The sequence below is a fragment of the Saimiri boliviensis genome, chromosome 1 (genome assembly GCF_048565385.1).
Source record: "Saimiri boliviensis isolate mSaiBol1 chromosome 1, mSaiBol1.pri, whole genome shotgun sequence".
NCBI lineage: Eukaryota > Metazoa > Chordata > Mammalia > Primates > Cebidae > Saimiri > Saimiri boliviensis.
The window spans coordinates 241,315,925-241,336,645 of record NC_133449.1 but is presented as its reverse complement, the minus strand read 5'-3'; the positions used below and the strand labels follow the sequence as shown (position 1 = coordinate 241,336,645).

General features: G+C 33.3%; 1 protein-coding gene across 6 annotated transcripts in view; it reads left to right on the top strand.

Moving 5' to 3' along the window:
- Positions 1-18,780, top strand: part of ERBIN (erbb2 interacting protein) — a 141,343-nt gene extending 122,563 nt beyond the window's left edge. For 3 of the 6 annotated variants that reach the window (XM_074385336.1, XM_039467544.2, XM_074385333.1), the window contains 5 exons: positions 7,077-7,220; positions 13,479-13,685; positions 14,731-14,823; positions 15,299-15,373; positions 16,693-18,780. In XM_074385336.1, the coding sequence (XP_074241437.1) occupies positions 7,077-7,220; positions 13,479-13,685; positions 14,731-14,823; positions 15,299-15,373; positions 16,693-16,800 (627 nt within the window). In that variant the 3' untranslated portion in view covers positions 16,801-18,780. Of the gene's footprint in view, positions 1-41; positions 6,931-7,076; positions 7,221-13,478; positions 13,686-14,730; positions 14,824-15,298; positions 15,374-16,692 lie in introns of those variants that run through there. The other 3 variants (XM_039467551.2, XM_039467565.2, XM_074385346.1) reach the window with 3 other exon arrangements.
- The last annotated feature ends 1,941 nt before the right edge of the window (positions 18,781-20,721 follow it).

Below are 20,721 nucleotides of genomic sequence, written 5' to 3'. Positions count from 1 at the left end.
ATTGCAAATGTAATTATTTCATTTAATATTTTTTTCCCCAGTCCACAGTATATGAACTAACATTGTCACTGACACAGATGGCTTCTGGCATGGCGTTTATTCTTAACTTTTCTGAATTTCTGCATTTCTGACCTACTTAAATTCAGTTAAGTGTTTCTGTGGCTCTAGAGTGGCTTAGCAATAGTTGGTTAAATAACTAATGCTGCTGTTCAGTTTATAATTTTATGTGTAGGTACTCATCTGTTGAAAGGAGTTAAAAATGTAAATACAAACACACACAGACACACACACATTTATAAATATATATATCCTTGTAAAACCAATATGAGTGCCATAGTCATGTGGCCTGAGTGTACAAGGCATGATATTCTTTAAGATTTAACTTTATATTTACTGACTAGATTTTACCCAAGCATTATCTTTCTTTGCTTATTAAATATAAAATGTGTTCTTTTTTTTTGTTGTTTTTTTTTCTTAAAGACAGAGTCTCACTCTGTTGCCCAGGCTGGAGTACAGAGGCGTGATCTTGGCTCACAACAACCTCCACCTCCCGGGTTCAAGCGATTCTCCTGCCTCAGCCTCCCGAGTAGCTGGGTCTGCAGGTGTACATCACCACACCTGGCTATTTTTTGTATTTCTAGTAGAGAGAGGATTTCACTCTGTTGGCCAGGCTGGTCTCGAACTCCATACCCCGTGATCTGCCTGCCTCAGCCTCTCAGAGTGCTGGGATTACAGGCATGAGCAACTGTGCCTGGCCTAACATATGTTCTGGAACTTCAAGAAGCCATTTAAAAGAATGTCTTAAATAAAATTTTCAGAAATACATGCCTAAAATATATGATTTGTATTTCATATAAGTTTACATGAAATGTTAGCCTATAATTGTTCTTTTTAAAAGTGCAGTCCTCTCAACTTTAAGTAAACTTTAAATTGGTAAACATTCATAAGCATTAGGCTACTTCATTCTCATCTATCCATTTTATTTCAGCTAGTAATTCTGTACACACTGTTGAGGCTATTTGAACTTGTGTGCTTTTTCTAAAGCACTTGGAAATTTCTTAAGCAGATATGTTTTATAAATAAATTTCTGGTGATGGTGTGAAACTACATTTTAGAGGCTATAGTCAAAGAGATTGAGTTATGCTATTTAATGATGTAGATAAAAATGAAATGTGAACTGTTAGCAGTGGAGTTAAGACAAATGAGTTCAAGAGAGAGTTCTGAAATAGACTTTATAAGAATTTACTTCTGATTGAATATTCCTATAATCAGAAAGGAAAAGGGATAAAGCTTGAGATTATTGTGCCTTGAATGACTGGTTGTTGGGAATGTCTTTAGCTATTACTGAGCATAGAGAGAGGAGTAGGAGATTTGGAAGAAGGGATGAGTTCGGTTTTTATGTTCTGTGTGGTTTACATCTTATGTGGCTGTTCTCCTACTTCTTTAATGTCTGACAGAGATATACCTGGGTAAATAAGAAGCAAGTAGTAACTATCTCGTTGTTCAGTGTGCCACTCAGCTTTTTTTTAATTGCCTAAAATATTTACATATTTTGAAATTCCTGGTACAGTTTCTTGAAGAGTATATGGCAGTAGTTTCTCAGTTGTGTCCACTGGTAATTTAGAGGTGTGAATTAATTGATTGAAACTAAAGAGAACCCTTGTGAGAAAAGAAACGGGTCAAACTGTGCCTGAACACGAACCTGCAGCTGATAACTCCCATTTCCAAGGATATCACACTTTGAAGTTATGAGGGGTGCTTCTTCTCTCATCGTATGCGTGCCCAGACGCCTGCCTTCCAGACTACTAGTTGACTACACTGTAGTGTATCCTAGGTCATCTGTTGGGAAGCACTTCTAGCAAATACCAAAGTATATATCCTGCCGTTACTGTAGCTCTACTATATTCCTTCTAGAGTATTTTATTCTCCATGTCTTTCTAAAATGTATGCTATGTGTGCCTGTCAGTTCTTAAAAAGTATTCATATGTGAGACTGCTTAATTACTTAACGTATGTGAAAGTTTTATTTTAAATGGATTCATGTTTTATAAACCACATTTTAAAAAGAATTTAAATTTTTAAAGAATTTTTTACTTTTTAAATTTTTTTCAAAAAAGCAGTTAGACATTTTAGTCTTAACATTTCAGAATCCTAGCTCTGCTGCTCAGTTAGCTACTTGGACAAGTAACTTTGACTTTCCTTATGTTGGTTACTTCATGTGTATATTAGGTGCAATGAAAGGAACTACCAGGATTGTTTAAAAACTAAATGGGTTAATACATGCAAAGCACTTAGAATGGTACCTGACATACATAACTAATTGCTAAATAAGTGTTTATTGCTATTGTCTCCCTCATCATCATCACCATCTTTTAAATATTAAAAAAGAATTATCAGCTGATTATATTTGTTTTAAACAATCAAATCCTTTATTGCGCAGTAGGTTATTTTATGATGGTAAAATAATTGTGTTTTTCTTAAAATTTTAAATATAGTTCCTAATTTAAAAATATAAACAGATTTCTTATATCAAAGATTAAGGTCTTTTTAGAAAGTGAAGATAGTCTCTGTATGTTTAGATTACAAAACTTTGTTTTAAATACCTATTTATCAAGGATGATGATCTTGAATAATATTTCTTTTTTATATATTTATCTGTCAAAACAATACCAATAAAATGTCAATAGAGACATTCGTATTTATACATACATACACAAACACAATTTGATACTTCATGATTTCATTATCAGTCATTCTCTTCAGAAAATGTAGTTCAGTAAATTATTTCATAATTCAGGAAATAACTGTGGTTCAAAAGATGAAAATTTAATGTATTGCTAGTAATTATATGTGATGAAATTTGGAGACTTTTTGATAAATTTCTAAAATGTTTTCATTTTGAAAGATAAAATGGCATGACAAATGCAAGAGTAGTCACAGAAGATGGGCTTATTCAAGAAACTGCTTTTTGAAAAACAAAATTTTGATAAATAGGATTAAGATTAATAGGTAAAGATAAAAGTTATATCAAGAAGGAGTTCTGAGAGCAGAGAGAGACAAGGAGTTTAACCTGGTTGAATTAGAGATTTATTTTGAGAACATTTGATAATAAAGTTTGGGCCAGATTATGGATATTAGTCATAATATCTAACAGTTCCATTTATTTAGTATTTACAAAGTGCCAGAACTAACACTGTAAAATTACTTTGCCGTACAAATGTTTTTCAATTCACATGAGTCCTGTGTGATATTTTTATTATCTCATTTTACCACAAGGAAATTTAGGCACAGAAGAGTTAAGTAATTTTCCCAGGATGATGTGTGCTATGTAGTGGAGAGAAAAGGACTTTAAAGCCTATCAGAAGAATTTCAAGTTGACACAATAAACAATAGAGAGCCACTATTATTTCTTGAGCAGATAGAGTATTTTAGGATCTCCTTGGGAAAAGGGTTCAGGATGAATTGATAACAAGTGGTTTAGGAAACAGTTTCAATAGTAAAACAGCCAAATAACGGATTCTTGAGCTAGGGTTTCAGCTCTAGTGGTGTTGAGTCTGAAAAACACTTGGGTTACAGTTATTTAGTTTTAGGGATTGAATAAGAGAAAATATTCAAGAGGTAGCCAAGGTTTCTGATTTGGGATATCTGGTCTTCATTCCAATTCAGTGATACGTACATACTTAAGAGTTGGGTATCTTTCCCCGTCCTGCCTACCATTAACTGCTAGAAATTTGTTATCTTAAGGCAGGATGGTTTGAATAACTAACTTGTACCTAGATATACCTTTGTTCTTCCTTTAACCTAGGTCAGTGGTTTTCAAACTTTACTATATGGGGTCTATAAATAAAACTGTATATTCTGAGTGGTTTCAGAGATTTTCAAAGATTGATCTTGACCTGTGTGTCTGTGTGTGTGTGTGTTTTACTTTGTATGTGAACCAGCATCATTTATTTATTATCTCATTTTGTAATAAGGAAATTTAGGCACAGAATAATAAAGTAATTTTCCCAGGATGATATATATGCTATGTGAAGGAGAGGGAACAACTCTAAAAGCTGGTGGGAAAAATTTCAAGTTGACTAAATAAAGTGAAGCCACTGTTACTTCCTGTGCAGATATAGTACTTTAGGTTATATAATGTTAGATATGGTTCTTTTGAGTTGTCTGAGAGTGGTTTAACATGATTCTACCCCATTCACCTAAAAATAATTTTATTCAATAAAAATAATCCTTAATGAAGCATAATTTGAGTAATTTGCCAGTGAAAATTAACTCTTTCTGTAAGTCTATAGTGTGGGGATACTTTATTTTCATATGTTCAAAAAAGTCTAATATCATGTAATGTGGTTCTGAAAATTGTCCCTGTTTTATTTATAGAAGCTACTTTGTGCTACATTCATGCTCTTAGGTATTAGATAATATAGTCAAAATGTGTGGGCATTATAAGCATATTGTAAGTGCTATATACATATATTTACAATTAACTAGTTTAATAGCAGCAGAATTTAGACTCCAGACTTCACAGAATTGGTTCAAAGTGGTAGAAGATGATGGAGAATCTCTATTCACTCCTTTACACCCACCATCTTAATTCTGATGGCTAAATAGACATGTGCAAATTTTCCCTGGGGGCTTTCACAATGCCTGCCCTGCCTCATGAGATAAGTCCCCAAATTAAAAGCTACTTTGCTCAACTGAGAGTAATAATAATCTGTTGAAGCTTAAGTAGTTTTCAGACCTATTAATAGTCACGCCTCCCACTGCCAAAACAAAACAAAAAAAAAAGCAAAACTATATCTGGAAACCAAAAATAGAAAGTAGATGTCACCTTGAAAATCTCAAAATTAATTTAATTAAACTAATAAGCAAAATTTGAAAAGGAATAAGAACTTTTTATTTCCAAGTTGAATGGTTACTATCAGCATTTACTAATATTCTTTATGAGAACTCAAATAATATGATTAACACAACATGGTAAGTGTTACATTCACTTTTTATTAGACAACTACCAGCATGTAATGCACAATGTTGCTCAGGACATTATGTCTAGCATTTAATTGAGCTCTGCACAAGGTGTTATGACAGCGAGCAGTTTTATGTGGATGTCTGTGCACAAACCTGAATTTAAAACCGGACCTGTTTTGAGCTTCAGCCTTATTTGTCAGTGAAATATTTATAGTAAGCTCATATGTTTGGAGATGACAGAGAAAGCTTTTCTGCAAGTTCTGTATATCATTAAAAGGGTTAATCAGGCTACCTGAGTCAATAACACATTAAAGCGCTCTGGATAACAAATGTGTGTGTCTGTATGTATGTATGAATGATTTTCTTTTTTTTTCCAATCAAGTGTTTTTGAAACCTCCAAATTGCCTCTGTTAAATCATTATCTTTGTTGAAGTGATTTGGGAAAATGCAGATCTGGGCTATAAGTTCAGCTTTTTATTTAGTCATTACTTAAAATTCACAGAATAACTGGAAGTATACGTGGTAATTTTATAGATCCTTTCCTTTCTGGAATCCTGTAATGTTTCTTGGTATTAGATGTCAACTTCAAAAATTTGAGAAGGAATATATTTGCTAAGAGTAATACAGAAATGCTTGTTACAATATTTCTGTATTTCTTAATAACAAGTCATGCTCAAAATGTGGTTTCTCCAGTTTGACCACTAAGCCCTCAGTACTCAGGGATATGACCAAAAGCACTCACATGAAAGAAAAGCAGTTCAGGAAGCTGGGAATAAACAAGTAAAACAGTGGGAATCAGGCAGTGCATTTCAGGCAGTTCTGGGATTAGCAATTAGGTATTATATGAACTCAGTTTGTGAGAGTATTCCATCAATGGCTCTTCAAATTTAAGCAGCAAAGGCCACCAACTCCTAAAATACAGTGATTAATACCAGTTTATTTGGGGAAAATTTTCCACACATTTTCTCATTTTCTTCTTCTTGTAATTGTAGAGCAACAGGAGCATTTTAAAAGTTATATCCACCTGCCTGGGCAATGTGGTGAGACTTTGTCTCTATAAAAAATAAAATTATCCAGGCATGGTGGTGCACACCCATGGTTCCAGCTACTCAGGAGGCTGAGGCAGGAGGATGGCTTGAGCCCAGGAATTTGAGACAAGCTTGGGCAACATAGCAAGACCCTTGTCTCTTTAAAAAATAAAAAAGGGTATAACATAAATTTGTGTATGTTAAAACTATTTTCTATTGCAAGATATTTTTCTAAATATGGAAGATAATTTTTAGAAATTGAAATGTGGTCAAGCACAGTGGCTCACACCTATAATCCCAGCAATTTAGGAGACTGAGGCAAAAGGATTGCTTAAAGGCAGGAGTTTGAGACCACCCTGGACAAGTGTAGTGACACCTCGTCTCTACAAAAATAATAATAATTAGCCAGGTGTGGTGATGAGGACGTATAGTCCTACCTACCCAGGAGGCTGAGGCAAGATCATTTGATCCCAGGAGTTTGAAGCTGCAGTGAGCCAGGAGCATCCTGTTGTATTCCATAGTGGGAGTCTACCTCTTAAAAAAGAAATTGAAATGGTATTTTTACAAATACATTTTGTGCTGTGGTATGTATATTTAAATGCTCAGTTTAATATGTTAGAATTTTCATAAAGTGAAATAGAATCTCTAAAAATTCATTTCACTTAGAATTACTGGTTGTTGGTAAAATTTATCTTTAGATAGAGAAATTAGTTTATGTTCTATGTATGACTTTAGATACATATACACTGCATATGGTGTCAATTCCTATTTTTTTTTTTGACATATACAAGATGTGTTAGGAGTAAAGGAAATAGCATTCTAAAAGCAGTTACGTGTCTGTACTTTCTTCCTTTGCTTAAACATGTGAATGGTTGTATTTACATGTAATTTGTGTATATGTGTATGTTGTCATGTAAATACATGGTAAATGGTTCCAATTTCTTTCAGTGGCTCTGAAAATTTAGTGTTGCATGATACTTCTCTGGTTTTGGGGTTACTTGTGAATAAGTCTACATATATAACATGTCTTGTGGATTTTGCATGCTACACTAATCTCTGTTAACTCTGTCCCCTCTTTATTCAGAGCATGCTGTCAAGGTCCTTTAATTCCAATTTTACTGCTGTAAGCAGTTTTCACTATGGCAGCTCTAGGGATCTGCATGGCAGCCAGGGCAGTCTTGCCTTGAGTGTTGCAGACGGAAGAGGTTCTGGTGGGCACATTTTTCGAGTGAGTACCTACGTTAGACCAATACTTTTAGCTTGTAGAAGAGAAAACCCAAAATTTTAAGTGTTTTAATGTTTCCAGGAAACACTTCTAAGTGTTTTAATGTTTCTGGGTTAGAGTAGAAACCTTGATTTCCTCTGAGTTCTTCCATGGCTTAGTTCTAAATAATTCTTCAAAACTGATGCAGTCATTATCTTTTGAGTTTCTTTGGTCATAAAATAATGATGTAGTTAGCTCTTGTTTATGCAAAAAGCAGTGAACAATAGGAATAACAGAGATTTTTTTAAAACTATTGGGCCGGGCGCGGTGGCTCACGCCTGTAATCCCAGCACTTTGGGAGGCCGAGGCGGGTGGGTCACAAGGTCAAGAGATCGAGACCATCCTGGTTAACATGGTGAAACCCCATCTCTACTAAAAATACGAAAAATTAGCTGGGCATGGTGGCGTGTTGCCTGTAATCCCAGCTACTGAGGAGGCTGAGGCAGGAGAATTGCCTGAACCCAGGAGGCGGAGGTTGCGGTGAGCCAAGATCGCGCCATTGCACTCCAGCCTGGGTAACAAGAGTGAAACTCTGTCTCAAAAAAAAAAAAAAAAACTATTATTTGTAGTATTTTTCCTTTTCATAATTAAAATTTTCTATTCCTAACTAAAGATTTTAGGGCTATGCTATATGTAGCTCAGAGAGCTGTTAATAGGGAGGAAAATTTTTAATTCCAGCCATTGAGAATTGACTGAGAAAAAGTACTACCCTGAACTAAGGTTAATCATAATTCACTGAGCATGATTAACTGTGAGACTGTAGAAATTGTAATAAGTATCAATGAAAAGACAAAACACCAGTCCTTTCTTACCCACTTTTTACCATATTTCCTTAGTAGTGAAGAAGAAAGATTTATTATTTTAACCAAAATTAAGTGTGAGAGGGATAAAAAGGCAGAAAAAGAGGAAGAACAACTCTGGCAGGGCCCTGTTTTAACATTTTTTTCCTATAACAACTTGAAGTGGTAGCATGGTCTCTAAAATACTTTCTTCCACCCCTGTCCTTCAATTGTGAAAAGACTTTTTTCTCTCTAATAACCCTATTTTGTCCTTTCCTAATAGTTTCCATGTGAATTTTTTGCTTACTTCTGGGTCCTTCACTTCTACCTGAGCTATGGTATCTCCCATTTTAATATGTCCCTGGCTTTGCTCTGTGGTGTTCTGGACTAGGAGCAATCTCCTGGATTATCTTTGCTCTGGCTCTACCTGACCTAGACCCTGTCTTTTGTCACTTGCCACCATGTGATTCCTATGCTATTAGAGTGGCAGCAGTCATGTTGAAATCTCCCAATTTATTTTATGTTATTTGTTTAGAGTTGGAGTTTTGTTCTTGTTGCCCAGGCTGGAGTGCAGTGGTGCGATCACCACTCACTGCAGCCTCCACTTCCCGAGTTCAAGCGATTCTCCTGCCTCATCCTCCTGAGTAGCTGGGATTACTGGCACCTGCCACCACACCTGGCTAATTTTTGTATTTTTAGTAGAGATGGAGTTTCACCACATTGGCCAGGCTGGTCTCGAACTCCTGACCTCAGATGATCTGCCTGCCTCAGCTTTGCAAAGTGCTGGGATTACAGGCGTGAGCCACTGTGCCAGCCAGGAACCACCCAATTTAAAATATGTGAGAGAAGGGTGATAATTATTAGTCCCTCATTCTAGGAGTCCATGGGGGTAAAGATCAGTGGCTTTTATTAACTCAAGGATAATCTTTGCCATTTATCTCACCTGGAACAATTGTATTTTCCAGATACTTTTATAGTAAGTACCATTTTGTGCTTTTGTGGTTTTTTGTTTTTGTTTTTGTTTTTGTTTTTGTAATTCAGAGCCTTTGAGTCCATTGAATTTTACTTTTTCCTTCATGGTATGCTTGTTCTCTAAAAAAAGTAGATAAACATTCGCACTTGAGTTTAAATTTCAAGCTAGAGCTAAATTCATTATTATGTATTCTAAAAGCACATCTCAAAAAGGGAGAAGGAAAATAAAGTATTCATTGCATAAATACACAAAATTAGATCAAACCATATTTAAAAATTCTAAGCCATGGTTTGAACTAACTGCATATGATAGACCTGTTGCAGATATAATTTCTATGATTAAATTAGAAATTCTTTATATGTATGCTGTAATATGTCACAACAAAGTAGATTTTAGATTATTTTTTCGATATGGTATAGTTTGCATTTCTTTGTTGCTAGCTGTAAATTGTTTTGAAAGTAACAGTAGTGCTATTTATCACAATCTGTTTTGTTTTCTAAAATACATCTGGGATGTTTAGAACTAAAATTGAAGTGAAAAACATATGTGTCTTGCTTCCTGGCATATTTATAATAAGAAATATTCAGAGGCTCTGTGCAGTGGCTCACACCTGTAATCCCAGCACTTTGGGAGGCCAAGGCAGGAGGATCACTTGAGCCTAGAAATGTGAGATCAGCCTGGGCAATGTTGGGAGACCCTGTCTCTGACCTCTCCAAAAAATGAGAAAATTATCCAGGCGTGGTAACACCACACCTATGATCCCAGCTACTCAGGAGACTGAGGTGGAAGGATTGCTTGAATCCAGGAGGTCACGGCTGCAGTGAGCCGTGATCACACCACTGCACTGCAGCCTGGGTGACAGAGTGAGACTCTTAAACAGATTGATTCAGGGATAATGAGATTGAGTCTGTTTTTCCCCTAGTTTGATAAAGTATAATACAGGGATATTATTTGGCCTATAAAAATATTAATCAGTTAATTGGTTTTAATAGCGTTTCTCCAAATCAGTACTTTGGAACTATTGAACTAATATCAGTGTGGCAGAATTAAGCTAAATAAAATTTTTTATTGATTTCACACCCTAAGTTTATCCCAGTAAAGCAAATTTTATAAGACTGTAAGTGTATTGGTTCTGCTCATCATTAAAATTTAGGGGGGGTGGAATATCCCATGTTTTACTGTTCTGTTAGAAGAACAGCAGTTAATTTTTTTTTATACCAATAATCTTTTTATAATACTCAACACAATTGTGTTTTAGTTGGTCTTAACATTTGAGACTCTAAACTTTGGTTAATTAATAACTACATTTATTGCTCAAAGGTGGCAAAAGCTAGGTTTTACTGTAAATAAAACCCTAAAAGGAAAAAAGAACAAACAGAAGAATTTGTCTTCTACATATGTGTATTGTACATAAATAGATTAACAATATATTTTCATATAAGCTTTTCATACATACAAAAACAAACATCTTGCTGTGTACCTTTGGAAGAAGTGAAAGATAATAATTGATGGCAGTGATGATAGCAGTGTTTGATTTGGGTTTTCATCTTTGCACTATTTGGCAGTATTTTGTTCTAATCTTCACTCAAGTGTCATCATTTTGGTTTCGTATCTTAAAGAACATTATTTGTTTACTTTTTATTTCCTGCTCATTTGAAGCATCCCCAGACGTCCAGTCCAGCAGATCCTTGTCGAGATGGTATATTCATTTCAGGACAGCAGAACTACTCATCAGCCACAGTTAGTCATAAAGATGTTCCTCCAGACAGGTTGATGAATGTAGGTGCTCAGAGAAAAAAAATTAGTGTCTGTGAGCTTTCTATATTTTGCAACTTTTGGAGTAGAAATATGTGCTTTAGCTGAAAGTACTTTTTTGAGGGCTTTCCTACCTTGATTGATAAGGATTTTTAAAATATCAGAAATACAAAATAGAATTTGACCCTGTCTGCTATTTCTCAGTTTATTCCATGATTTTTCCATGCTGGAGAATTATTTTATTTTTGCATTGAAATTTCTATTATATTGTACCACCTATTTATTTTATCATTTGAATCAAGGCCTTTTTGATATTTCTGACAGTAAAACTATTTGGAGAATTGAAGATGAAGTTGTGTTAAATTCTTCATTCTAGGATCTTTTATTATTACTTAAGTCAAATGTAATTACTTCAAATATACTTAGAAATCACCTTGAAAGACTTTTGTATATGGTAGAATAGATGATGGTTGTGTTCTTAGTACTTCTGTTGCAATTATCTATGTATGGCCAGTGCCAGAGAGAGAATTTTTTACTATCCTTCCTCAACTATTCTTTCTTATTTTCCTGATTCCATGCCCCTAGTATGACCAGTTATAATTATAAAGTGTAGTTATCTGTTACATAAAACTTTTCTGTTGCTCTTCAGAATAGCCACCTGATCATCTAATTTATAAGTTCGTAAGTTTCTATTATTTTACCCTTTTTTTCTTTTAATTGAGCTTTGTCATCAAGTTTTTTTTTTTTTAATTACATACATTTAGTGGTTTGGGATTACTGAGTTTAATACTTTTTAATTTCCTGAGCCATCTGCTAATTGTAGCTTAATATATTCCATGTGTATGTTTAACAATGATGTAGGCAAGACCAAATATCTGGTATCACAGAGCCGTAAGGCCAGTAGTAATTATTACCTGGATTTTTCCCAGGAGAAAGATACTGAATTTGCATGCAGGAATAAATGGTATAAACATAGACAAAATCGTGGGCTATTTGCAGAATTGTGTGTAAGTAATAAAGCAACAGCACAACCAGTTAATTACTCATGGGCAAACCAGATACATTAAATCTACAATGATAAGTAATAAACAGGTTTTTCACCAAAAAATGTAGAGCTGATATACCACTTCATTTTTCTTCTCTCTAACCAATATAAGATTTGTCATAGAGTAATATCCTTGTGTCCTGTCACAAAATACGCATGTGTGTTCCCAGACTTCAGAATTTAAATTCTCAGCAATAACACAGGTTAAGAAATAGAACGCCTTGTTTGAAAAGTACAAATCTTCACCAAAGCTAAGCTACTTTGTATCTTTCAGCAAGGTTCACCGAGAAAAGCATGCAGTTCTGAAACTGTTGCCATGTCTTTCTCCAAACTTTTCTACTTTTGAATAATTTAGGGAAATAAACCTCAACTATTTCCCTCATCGTTTTCCCATAATTTCCTTGTTGATGAGATTTTCTTTCTCTTAATAACCAACAAGAAAATTATATATTGTTTTCTACACAAAAATCTTCTTATATGCAAATATTTGTAGTGTGACTGTGACCTCCTCTTTTTTCTTTTTCTTTCTTCTTTTTTTTTTTGTTTGTTTGTTTGTTTGGAGATTGAGTCTTGCTCTGTCACCCAGGCTGGAGTGCAGTGGCATGCTCACAGCTCACTGCAGCCTCAAACTATTGGGCTTAAGCGATCCTCCTACTTGAGCCTCCCAAGTGGCTGGGACTACCCGTGTGTACCACCATGCCTAGCTAATTTTTTTTTTTTTTTGTAAGAGATGGGGTCTTTCTGTTTTGCCCAGGTTGATCTTGAACTCCTGGCCTGAAGCAGTCCTCCTGTGTAGGCCTCCCAAAGTGCTGGGATTATAGGCATGAACTACTGCACCCCACCTCTTAATTTTAAAGATAGATTCCTCATGATACTGAAATAAGCTATTAGCCACATTTCTACAAAGCTGATTTTAAGTCAGGTTTATTTTCTAAAAAAAATGAGAGGCATTAAACAAAGATAGTTCTTTAACAACAACAAACCAATAATTTCAAGTTTTTTGTTTTTTGCTTTGTGAAGAATAGGGTAGAATGTCAACATTTAATTTTTGTGGCTAATCTATGGAATTATTAAGAGATTGTAAAAGTTTCTAACATACATACAAGGAATAAGTCAGTTTTCTACTACATAGATAGCTAAATTGACTTGTTAATTTTAGAAAGGAGGGAATAAAAGTGGAAAAGTATATTCAAATTTAGAAAGAATTTTACCACAAAATTAGTTTTTTTTCTGAAGAAAAACATCAGCAAATGTACCTTTTGTGTATGTGTGTTTGATTTAGTATGGGAAAAGATACACATCTCATATATTGGCTTAAGTTTTAAAATTTTGACATACTATGTGCCATTTTAACATTTGGTTACTGTAAGATCTAAGAAAATAGAAATATTGCTCACAAAAAATTTTAAATGTAGATACGATGTACTTCCATTTGAAAGCTTAAAAAAGTGAATTTAACAACAAGCACTCAGGAAACTTTAGAATTAAGACATTAATAGCTTATTTCTTTTAAGGTTTAAAATTACAGAAAAATAGTAAGTGGCATAGTATTGTTTGACTTCTTAGAATGTGAAAACTTTAGTGCTTTTCTGATGCTCCAAGAAGAAATCCAAATATTTGAAATAAGACATTATTATTGGTCATTTTAAGATACTTCATGTTTTTCTTAGATGCCTTTGAGTAATGGACAGATGGGCCAGCCTCTCAGGCCTCAGGCAAATTATAGTCAAATACATCATCCCCCTCAGGCATCTGTGGCAAGGCATCCCTCTAGAGAACAACTAATTGATTACTTGATGCTGAAAGTGGCCCACCAGCCTCCATATACACAGCCCCATTGTTCTCCTAGACAAGGCCATGAACTGGTAAAACAAGAGGTAAGAATAATCAAGACTATTTGAAATATGGGACTAAGCTTTTTAATGTGTTTTTATAGGTTACTTACATTAGCAATAAATCCATATAGAATTTTAACATAGTTATTACCATTTTGTTTAAAGTTTTATGTTACATTTATAAGGTGTTAAACTTGGTAATTTTTATTTGACTTTGTGATCGTATAGGATTTAGTTATTTTGGGCCTGATTTTTTTAGTACAGTTGCTTTTCCACAACTGGTTGTTACTCCAGTAGTCAGACATTTCCTACAAATATGAATAGGAGACCATTAAGTTGAACTTGTTCTGTGACACTTAAAATCTTAATTCCTTAGATTTTAAAATTTGACTACAGACTTCAAACTACTTTGAGTATTTAATATTAAAAAGCGAGCCACACATTCATATATCCTGATAGTTATTAATAATGTGATCAATAATATTAGAAAGGTAGAGATCAAATGGTTTATTCATTTTGGTTGTGTCTCTGGTGAAAGGGAGTGTTTCATTCTTGCATCTTTTTTTATAGCGTGGTTATAAAAACTATCAATTGTTCATATTTTAAAATCCCAACTCCTTCGAAGCCTTTAAACAGATTGAATAAATGAAGAGTTGATATCACAAAACCACCAATGGATCTTTTAGATATCTTATGAAACAAGGCAGTAAACAGAGATACTGTGTAATTTAGATGTCCCACAAGTGTAAATTGATACATATGTTTTGTTTTTATGTAATATGTCATTAAAATCTGTGATTTCTAAAAAATAAAACAGGGTCAATATTAATTGATTCCTTATCCTCATAAGACAAGCAATAAAATTAGGAGCTATGCTTTATATAATCCCAGCTCTGCCTTTAACTCACTAACTCATTAACATAATATTCCATGTTGTATTTCACTTCATCTGACCAAATGTTTATTTTTGATGAATTCTTATTTATGTTTGCGTGGACTTAATCCATCAATATTTAAATATGGTTGTTGTTGCATTATAACTTTTTCTGAAATAATAATGGTTTCCTTTATTTTCATATTAATTCAGATTCGAGTGAGAGTTGAAAAAGATCCAGAACTTGGATTTAGCATATCAGGTGGTGTCGGGGGTAGAGGAAACCCATTCAGACCGGATGATGATGTAAGTTTTCTTTGTATATTCTCAAAACATCTATAAAGTTTTATTTACTAATTCAATATTTCTTATATGTAAGTGAAAATCTAACAGACGTTTATGTAAGTCTAGGTAGACATCACCTTGATTCCCCTTGCTGTTGCTTAGCTTTGTTTTGTAATTTGATAAGTTCAAGTTAATTGAAGAAAAGCAGTTTAACCAAAAACTTTGAATGTTTATGATATTATTGATTTTTAATTTTCTTAGTGTTTTTTCACACGTCTATTGAAGTAATTTTACTACTTTAAAAAATATCACTAAAGGCAGAATTACTAGGGGTAAAAATAACTAGTTTGTCACAGTAGTATTCAGAGAAGTCAGGGAGAAAACTCGTACCATGATTCAAATATTTGCATGATGTGGTGGAAAAATTGCTCCTTGTTACTCTGTTATTTATACATACTGTTTTTAGTTGAATTATTATTATTTTTTGTTATTAAAGGGTATATTTGTAACAAGGGTACAACCTGAAGGACCAGCATCAAAATTACTGCAGCCAGGTGATAAAATTATTCAGGTAATTAAAATAAATATCAATTTATTTATTTTTCATTTTATAACACTATTTTCAGAGTTTAAAATGTATTCACTTTAAAAATTGTGATTAAAAGTGTGATACATCATAGGATTTTGTTCAGAAATGATAATTTTTACTAATTTGAGGGGGATTAGAGTACCACTTCTTTGTTGTCGGCTGTTGTCCTTTCAGAAATGGAGAAAAGTTTTAAATCTGAGAAACTCTTCTTATTTTTCTGTCTCCTTTTCTTTGTTCTTTCAGCTACTCATTTTACCTAAACACTTGTAGTCTTAGGAGGAAGACAGGCCTAGGACACAAGTGTAGCTCTCGTTTTCTACTCTTACTGTCAACTGTTCTTAGTTGAGAACTAAAATATAACCCTCAAACAAAACAAAACAAAAAAAACAGACGAATATTCAAGTCTAGTAGCTGCAGATTCTGAAAGCTAGACTGAGTTTGAATTCTGGTTCCAACACTTTTTTAAAGTAAAATTAATTTAAAAAAATTTTTTAAGTAATTTAAAGCTTAGAGAAAAGCCACAGTAATTTGCTACATTGTCTTTAGCATTTATTCTCCTCTTTCTTCTCCTTTTCTCCCTCCCTGTCTCTACACACACAAACACACACACACACACACACTCTCTCTCTCTATCTCTCTCTCTCTCTCCCCCCCCCCTCTCCTTCTCTCTCTCTCTCTCTTTCTCTCTCATAACAGATATACACATTTATTTTTGTGAACCATTTGGGAATCTGTGGTTTCAGTCTTGTAACTGAACAAGTTACTTTTTCTCTCCATGCCTGGGCTTTCTCTTCTCTAAAATAAGACGGTGAAAGAATCTTTTCTGAGCGTTACCAGAATCAAAGGATCTAATTCATGTTACACAGTTAGCATCGTGTGTATGATACACAGTAGAACCTCAGTAAATATTAACCTTAATTGTGAGAAATGCAGTGGACTTGATGTGATGGCTCAAGACAATGGGAAGACTAGGCCTTGCCCTCTACTACCCCACAGTTTGGTCACCTCAGATGCACATTAACATTTACATAACACCATGCCTGACATTATTTCTTACATAAGTGATTCCTAATATTGGGCTACTACATAAGAATTCTCTGAAAAATTCGACAAAATACACATTTCTAGACTCCCATCTTTAGAGACTATTGCTTGGTTTGGGTAGGGCCTGTGAATTGTATGTTATTTTAAGTTGTCAAAGTGATTCTTATTTTCTTCCAGGTTTGTGAATTACTTGGCAGAAATGCAAATAAATTACTAGAAAATGTTTTTTCTAAAAGCATTTTTTTTCTTTCTTCTAGGCTAATGGCTACAGTTTTATAAATATTGAACATGGACAAGCAGTGTCCTTGCTAAAAACTTTCCAGAATACGGTTGAACTCATCATTGTACGAGAAGTTTCCTCATAAGCACTGTGGACAAAAAAAGGGGTGGGGGGAAGACAGCAAGATTTATTGGAAGATACTTGCAGGGGAAATTAATATTTTGACTATTTTTATATATAAAGAAGAACTCAAAAAATTATGTTCAAATTTGTACATTAATGAAGTAATGGAACTTGTGGTTAGAGGGAAAGAACCACTGTACAGAATATAAAGAAGACTGTTGAATTCATACCATATAAAACTTGTTAGGTTTTTAAACATAGCAATCAAGGTTACAAAAACAAACCTGTGTTGTTTTTGTATAGATTGTAGGTTTATTTTTGGATTTCATACATGACTGAACTGTGTGCAAGGCAATAGTTAGCCTTGATTTTAGCCCAGAGACAGATGGCAGAGCTATCTATCTCATAGCTTTTATGCCCTTATTTTTATTCAACTGGTATTAATGTTTTTCTCCTGAAACTACTTTTTTTGATGTGGGCAAGATATTTGAAGTGTTGGCTTTTGCTATGTGCATATTGAACTGAAGAGTGAGTAGGTGAAGTTGGTGCTGGTGGATTCACTTTCCAAGGCCAGATTAAAACAGTTATTTTCTATAAAAATCTGGAAGCAAAGAATGGGGACGGGGGGAGCTATGTGGTAATATGTTTTTATTAAGAGAACAATGCAATAAAATATGTAATGTCTTTTTTAAAAAGCAAAAAAGACAATAATTGCATTTTATGAGCTCTACAGGATCTGTTCTTGTCATAGCCATTGACTATACATTTGCTACTGGTGATTGAGTTTTTAATTTTTTAGTCACAGGAAAATTTTATCTCTACTGTAGATGCATGTCCATGCATTTTCTGTGTTATGGAAATCCCGATTTTTTTTTTCTTCAAATGGTGGTACTTGCAATCTGTTTTATAATTAGTGCTCCATTTAAATCTAATTTATAATTTTTATTTTAAGCAGCAAATGAAACAAAAATGGCCAGTTATAAGACTGTGTTGCCTGTAACACAAAATGTAAGAAAGTTTAGTAGGAAAGCCTCTTTTTTCTGTTTGGCCTTGCATTGCCTTGGTAAAGTAAAAAAGGAAACAGTACGCATGGAGCTAGGAAACCAAAGTAAGTTTGTGAAACTGGCACAGTGATAGAGAATTGCTGTGGAGAGTTGTAGAGCAAAGGGATGGGTCCTTGAGGCCTACCAGTGTGTAAAGGTGTTCAAATAAAGGGCTGTTTCTACAGGTAACATTAAATGTGAACTCAACACTTCAGAGTCTTTAAAGGGTTTCTACGTGTATCAGTGTAATAGTGTTTTACCACCAACTGCCTTTGTTCCTAGTTACTGTAATAAATATTTGATGATAATAGAGGTTTATTAATTTTGTTATCCAGACCATTAGTTTTTATTTGTTTTTGTTTCATGTAATCAAATAAAATTTGAGTAACATACAATGGTAAGGATTAATGCATGGTTATTTGGACCAGAAAAAAGTGCCATAGAAGACCAATAACTGTTTAGTTAAGGCTAGTCTGGAACCTTTCATTAGAGCAATATTTGGTTATTGCATTTCATTTTATTTACTAAAATGCAATTTGGGAATTTTTAATCTGTTATGCTTTATCAACCTTGATTTTAATTAAGACTTTTATAAGACTAGCTTAAAACACCAACCCACATTATTTTTGCAAAAGCGAGTTGGACTCATGTTCCATTCTTGCTAGTCAGAGTGAATAGGCAGCACTTTTAAAAATATGTGAACTCAAATATTGCACTTCTTTCAAGATGTTATCAATTGGTTATTGTACTGTATAGTTTTAATAATTTTGATTGAAACCCTTTAACAACTCTTTGTAAATTTTAACTCATTTTAGTTGATTTTCAGTACTATTTACATAGGAATTGATTTTTATGGACATAGTAGAAGAAATGTGCTGTATTTTGATAAAATTCACTTATTGTATGTGTGTTGTAATCTCTAAAAAAAAAAAAAAAGAATGACAGCTTCTTTAAGACAAGTCTCGGTGTTCCCTTTATTCTTAGTTTGTTTTTAAATATTAATTTTTGCATTCTAAAATATTTAACATTGCTTTTACTAATTTCAGATTTTCACAGTCATATTCTACTTTTAATCAGAAATACATTTAATAAATATAATTGTGAAGTTTTCAACTACTTTACCTTGAACACATACATAGATTATAATTTTGGAAAAGGAATTAAGCCTCTCAGAACAATGGATCTTCAGTTCCATTAACCTTAACTTCACATTACATTGAAGTATTCTAAGTGCAACACTGGTATTTTGTCCTACTGTAGTTAATTAAAATTTTATAATATTCTTGCAACACAAAGTTGAGTAAGAAACTTTACCAAGAGAAGTAGTATAGCCAAGTTTTCTTTGAAAATGTTGGAAAATTAAAATTAAATGACAGGACTTTTAATTAGAAGTTTGTTGTAATAAGTTTCAAAATTTGAATAAAAGAATAAGTTTTTTGAGGAAGTGAAGAAGACATTTTTAGTTTATATATTGTTGAGGGAATTGTAGTTAAGGCCTATACTCATGACTAATTTTATTTTAGTGAGTATTATGTAGCAGTTCCTCAAAACCACAACTATCTTTTAGTGGTTAAAATTTCTTACTCTAGCCAGTAAAAAATTTCAGCAGTAAAAATGATAAGATCAATGTATGCAGTATATAGTTGCTGACATAATCTAAAGTTTTATGCTGATTAAGGAATCTAGTTCATCTAAATCAGTGAAATTCTAAAATTCCCTACATATTTATTTTGTAAATATTCTTCTGACCTCTTTGGACTGGATATGAAGATGTACATATACTTAATACTTTTAAACACAAAACTTGCCATAAGCAGAACTAAGCTTTTAATTTGCTGTACTTTAAAAATCCCCATTAGCAGCTATGTTAACATTTTATCAACCAATATTTATTCAGCATTCCAAATTTTTATATATATCTAGATGAAACAACACATAGAGGACAGATAACAAACTAATAATGCTTAAACTGTAGTTTATTTACAAAATTCAGGGTTAGAGAAATTCTCATGAAAAATACACTTTTTTTTGAGCATTAAAATCATGTATATCTGGGTATGGAAAAGTGTAATTTATCTCAAGTTATTCTAAAGGAAACTTAAGATGGGAAGTGTTTCTTGGAGACTGACAAGTGAAATCTATTTGGAAGGTTTTTTTTTTTTTTTTTTTTTTCACTGAGTCTGTTACATTCTTACATAGCCTTTTAATATTCAGTGAATAGGTTTCTTATAAAATAGACATTGATATAATTATGATTCACCAAGAGCTTTAATTGATGAACAAGTGAACAAGATGCCTCTTTAAAAAAAAAGTAATCTAGACAGTCAACCAACTCAGACCTTCAGGTATGCATTTGTTTCTAAATAAGAAACTTCAGAAAAAGTTGACAAAATTCTTCTGTCTAAAGCTGCTAATTCTTTTTTTTATGCCAATTAGATAATATATTTTATTTAAAAATATATTCACAACCACAAGAACTGTAAGATAAGAAATATAAAATATTTGCCAAGAAAAATATGGAGAAAAGTGTAAAACTTTATTAAAAGGACTGCTAATTCTATACAGAATTCATAAGTCCAGAGGATAGTAAGTAGTCATTTAATTTTGGAAAATTCTTAGGAGAATGCTATCTTCTACAGTCTCTTCAGGAAGCAATTTTTCAAGGTTAGAATTTGTGGTCAGCTATAATGTACAGTCCTAATATCCAACCACCTGAAAATCTCATGCTAAGCTGAGAAAGCCTGTTTTAGAGAAAACACCTAATTTTTTTTTTTTTTAAGAGAACAACCTGGGTTTTATTGTAGAGAACAATCAAAATACTCCTGAACCTTTCTATAGAATCTAAACAGAAAGAATCCTGTTACAACTTTCCTTTCTAATGTAACAACCAGGGACAATGG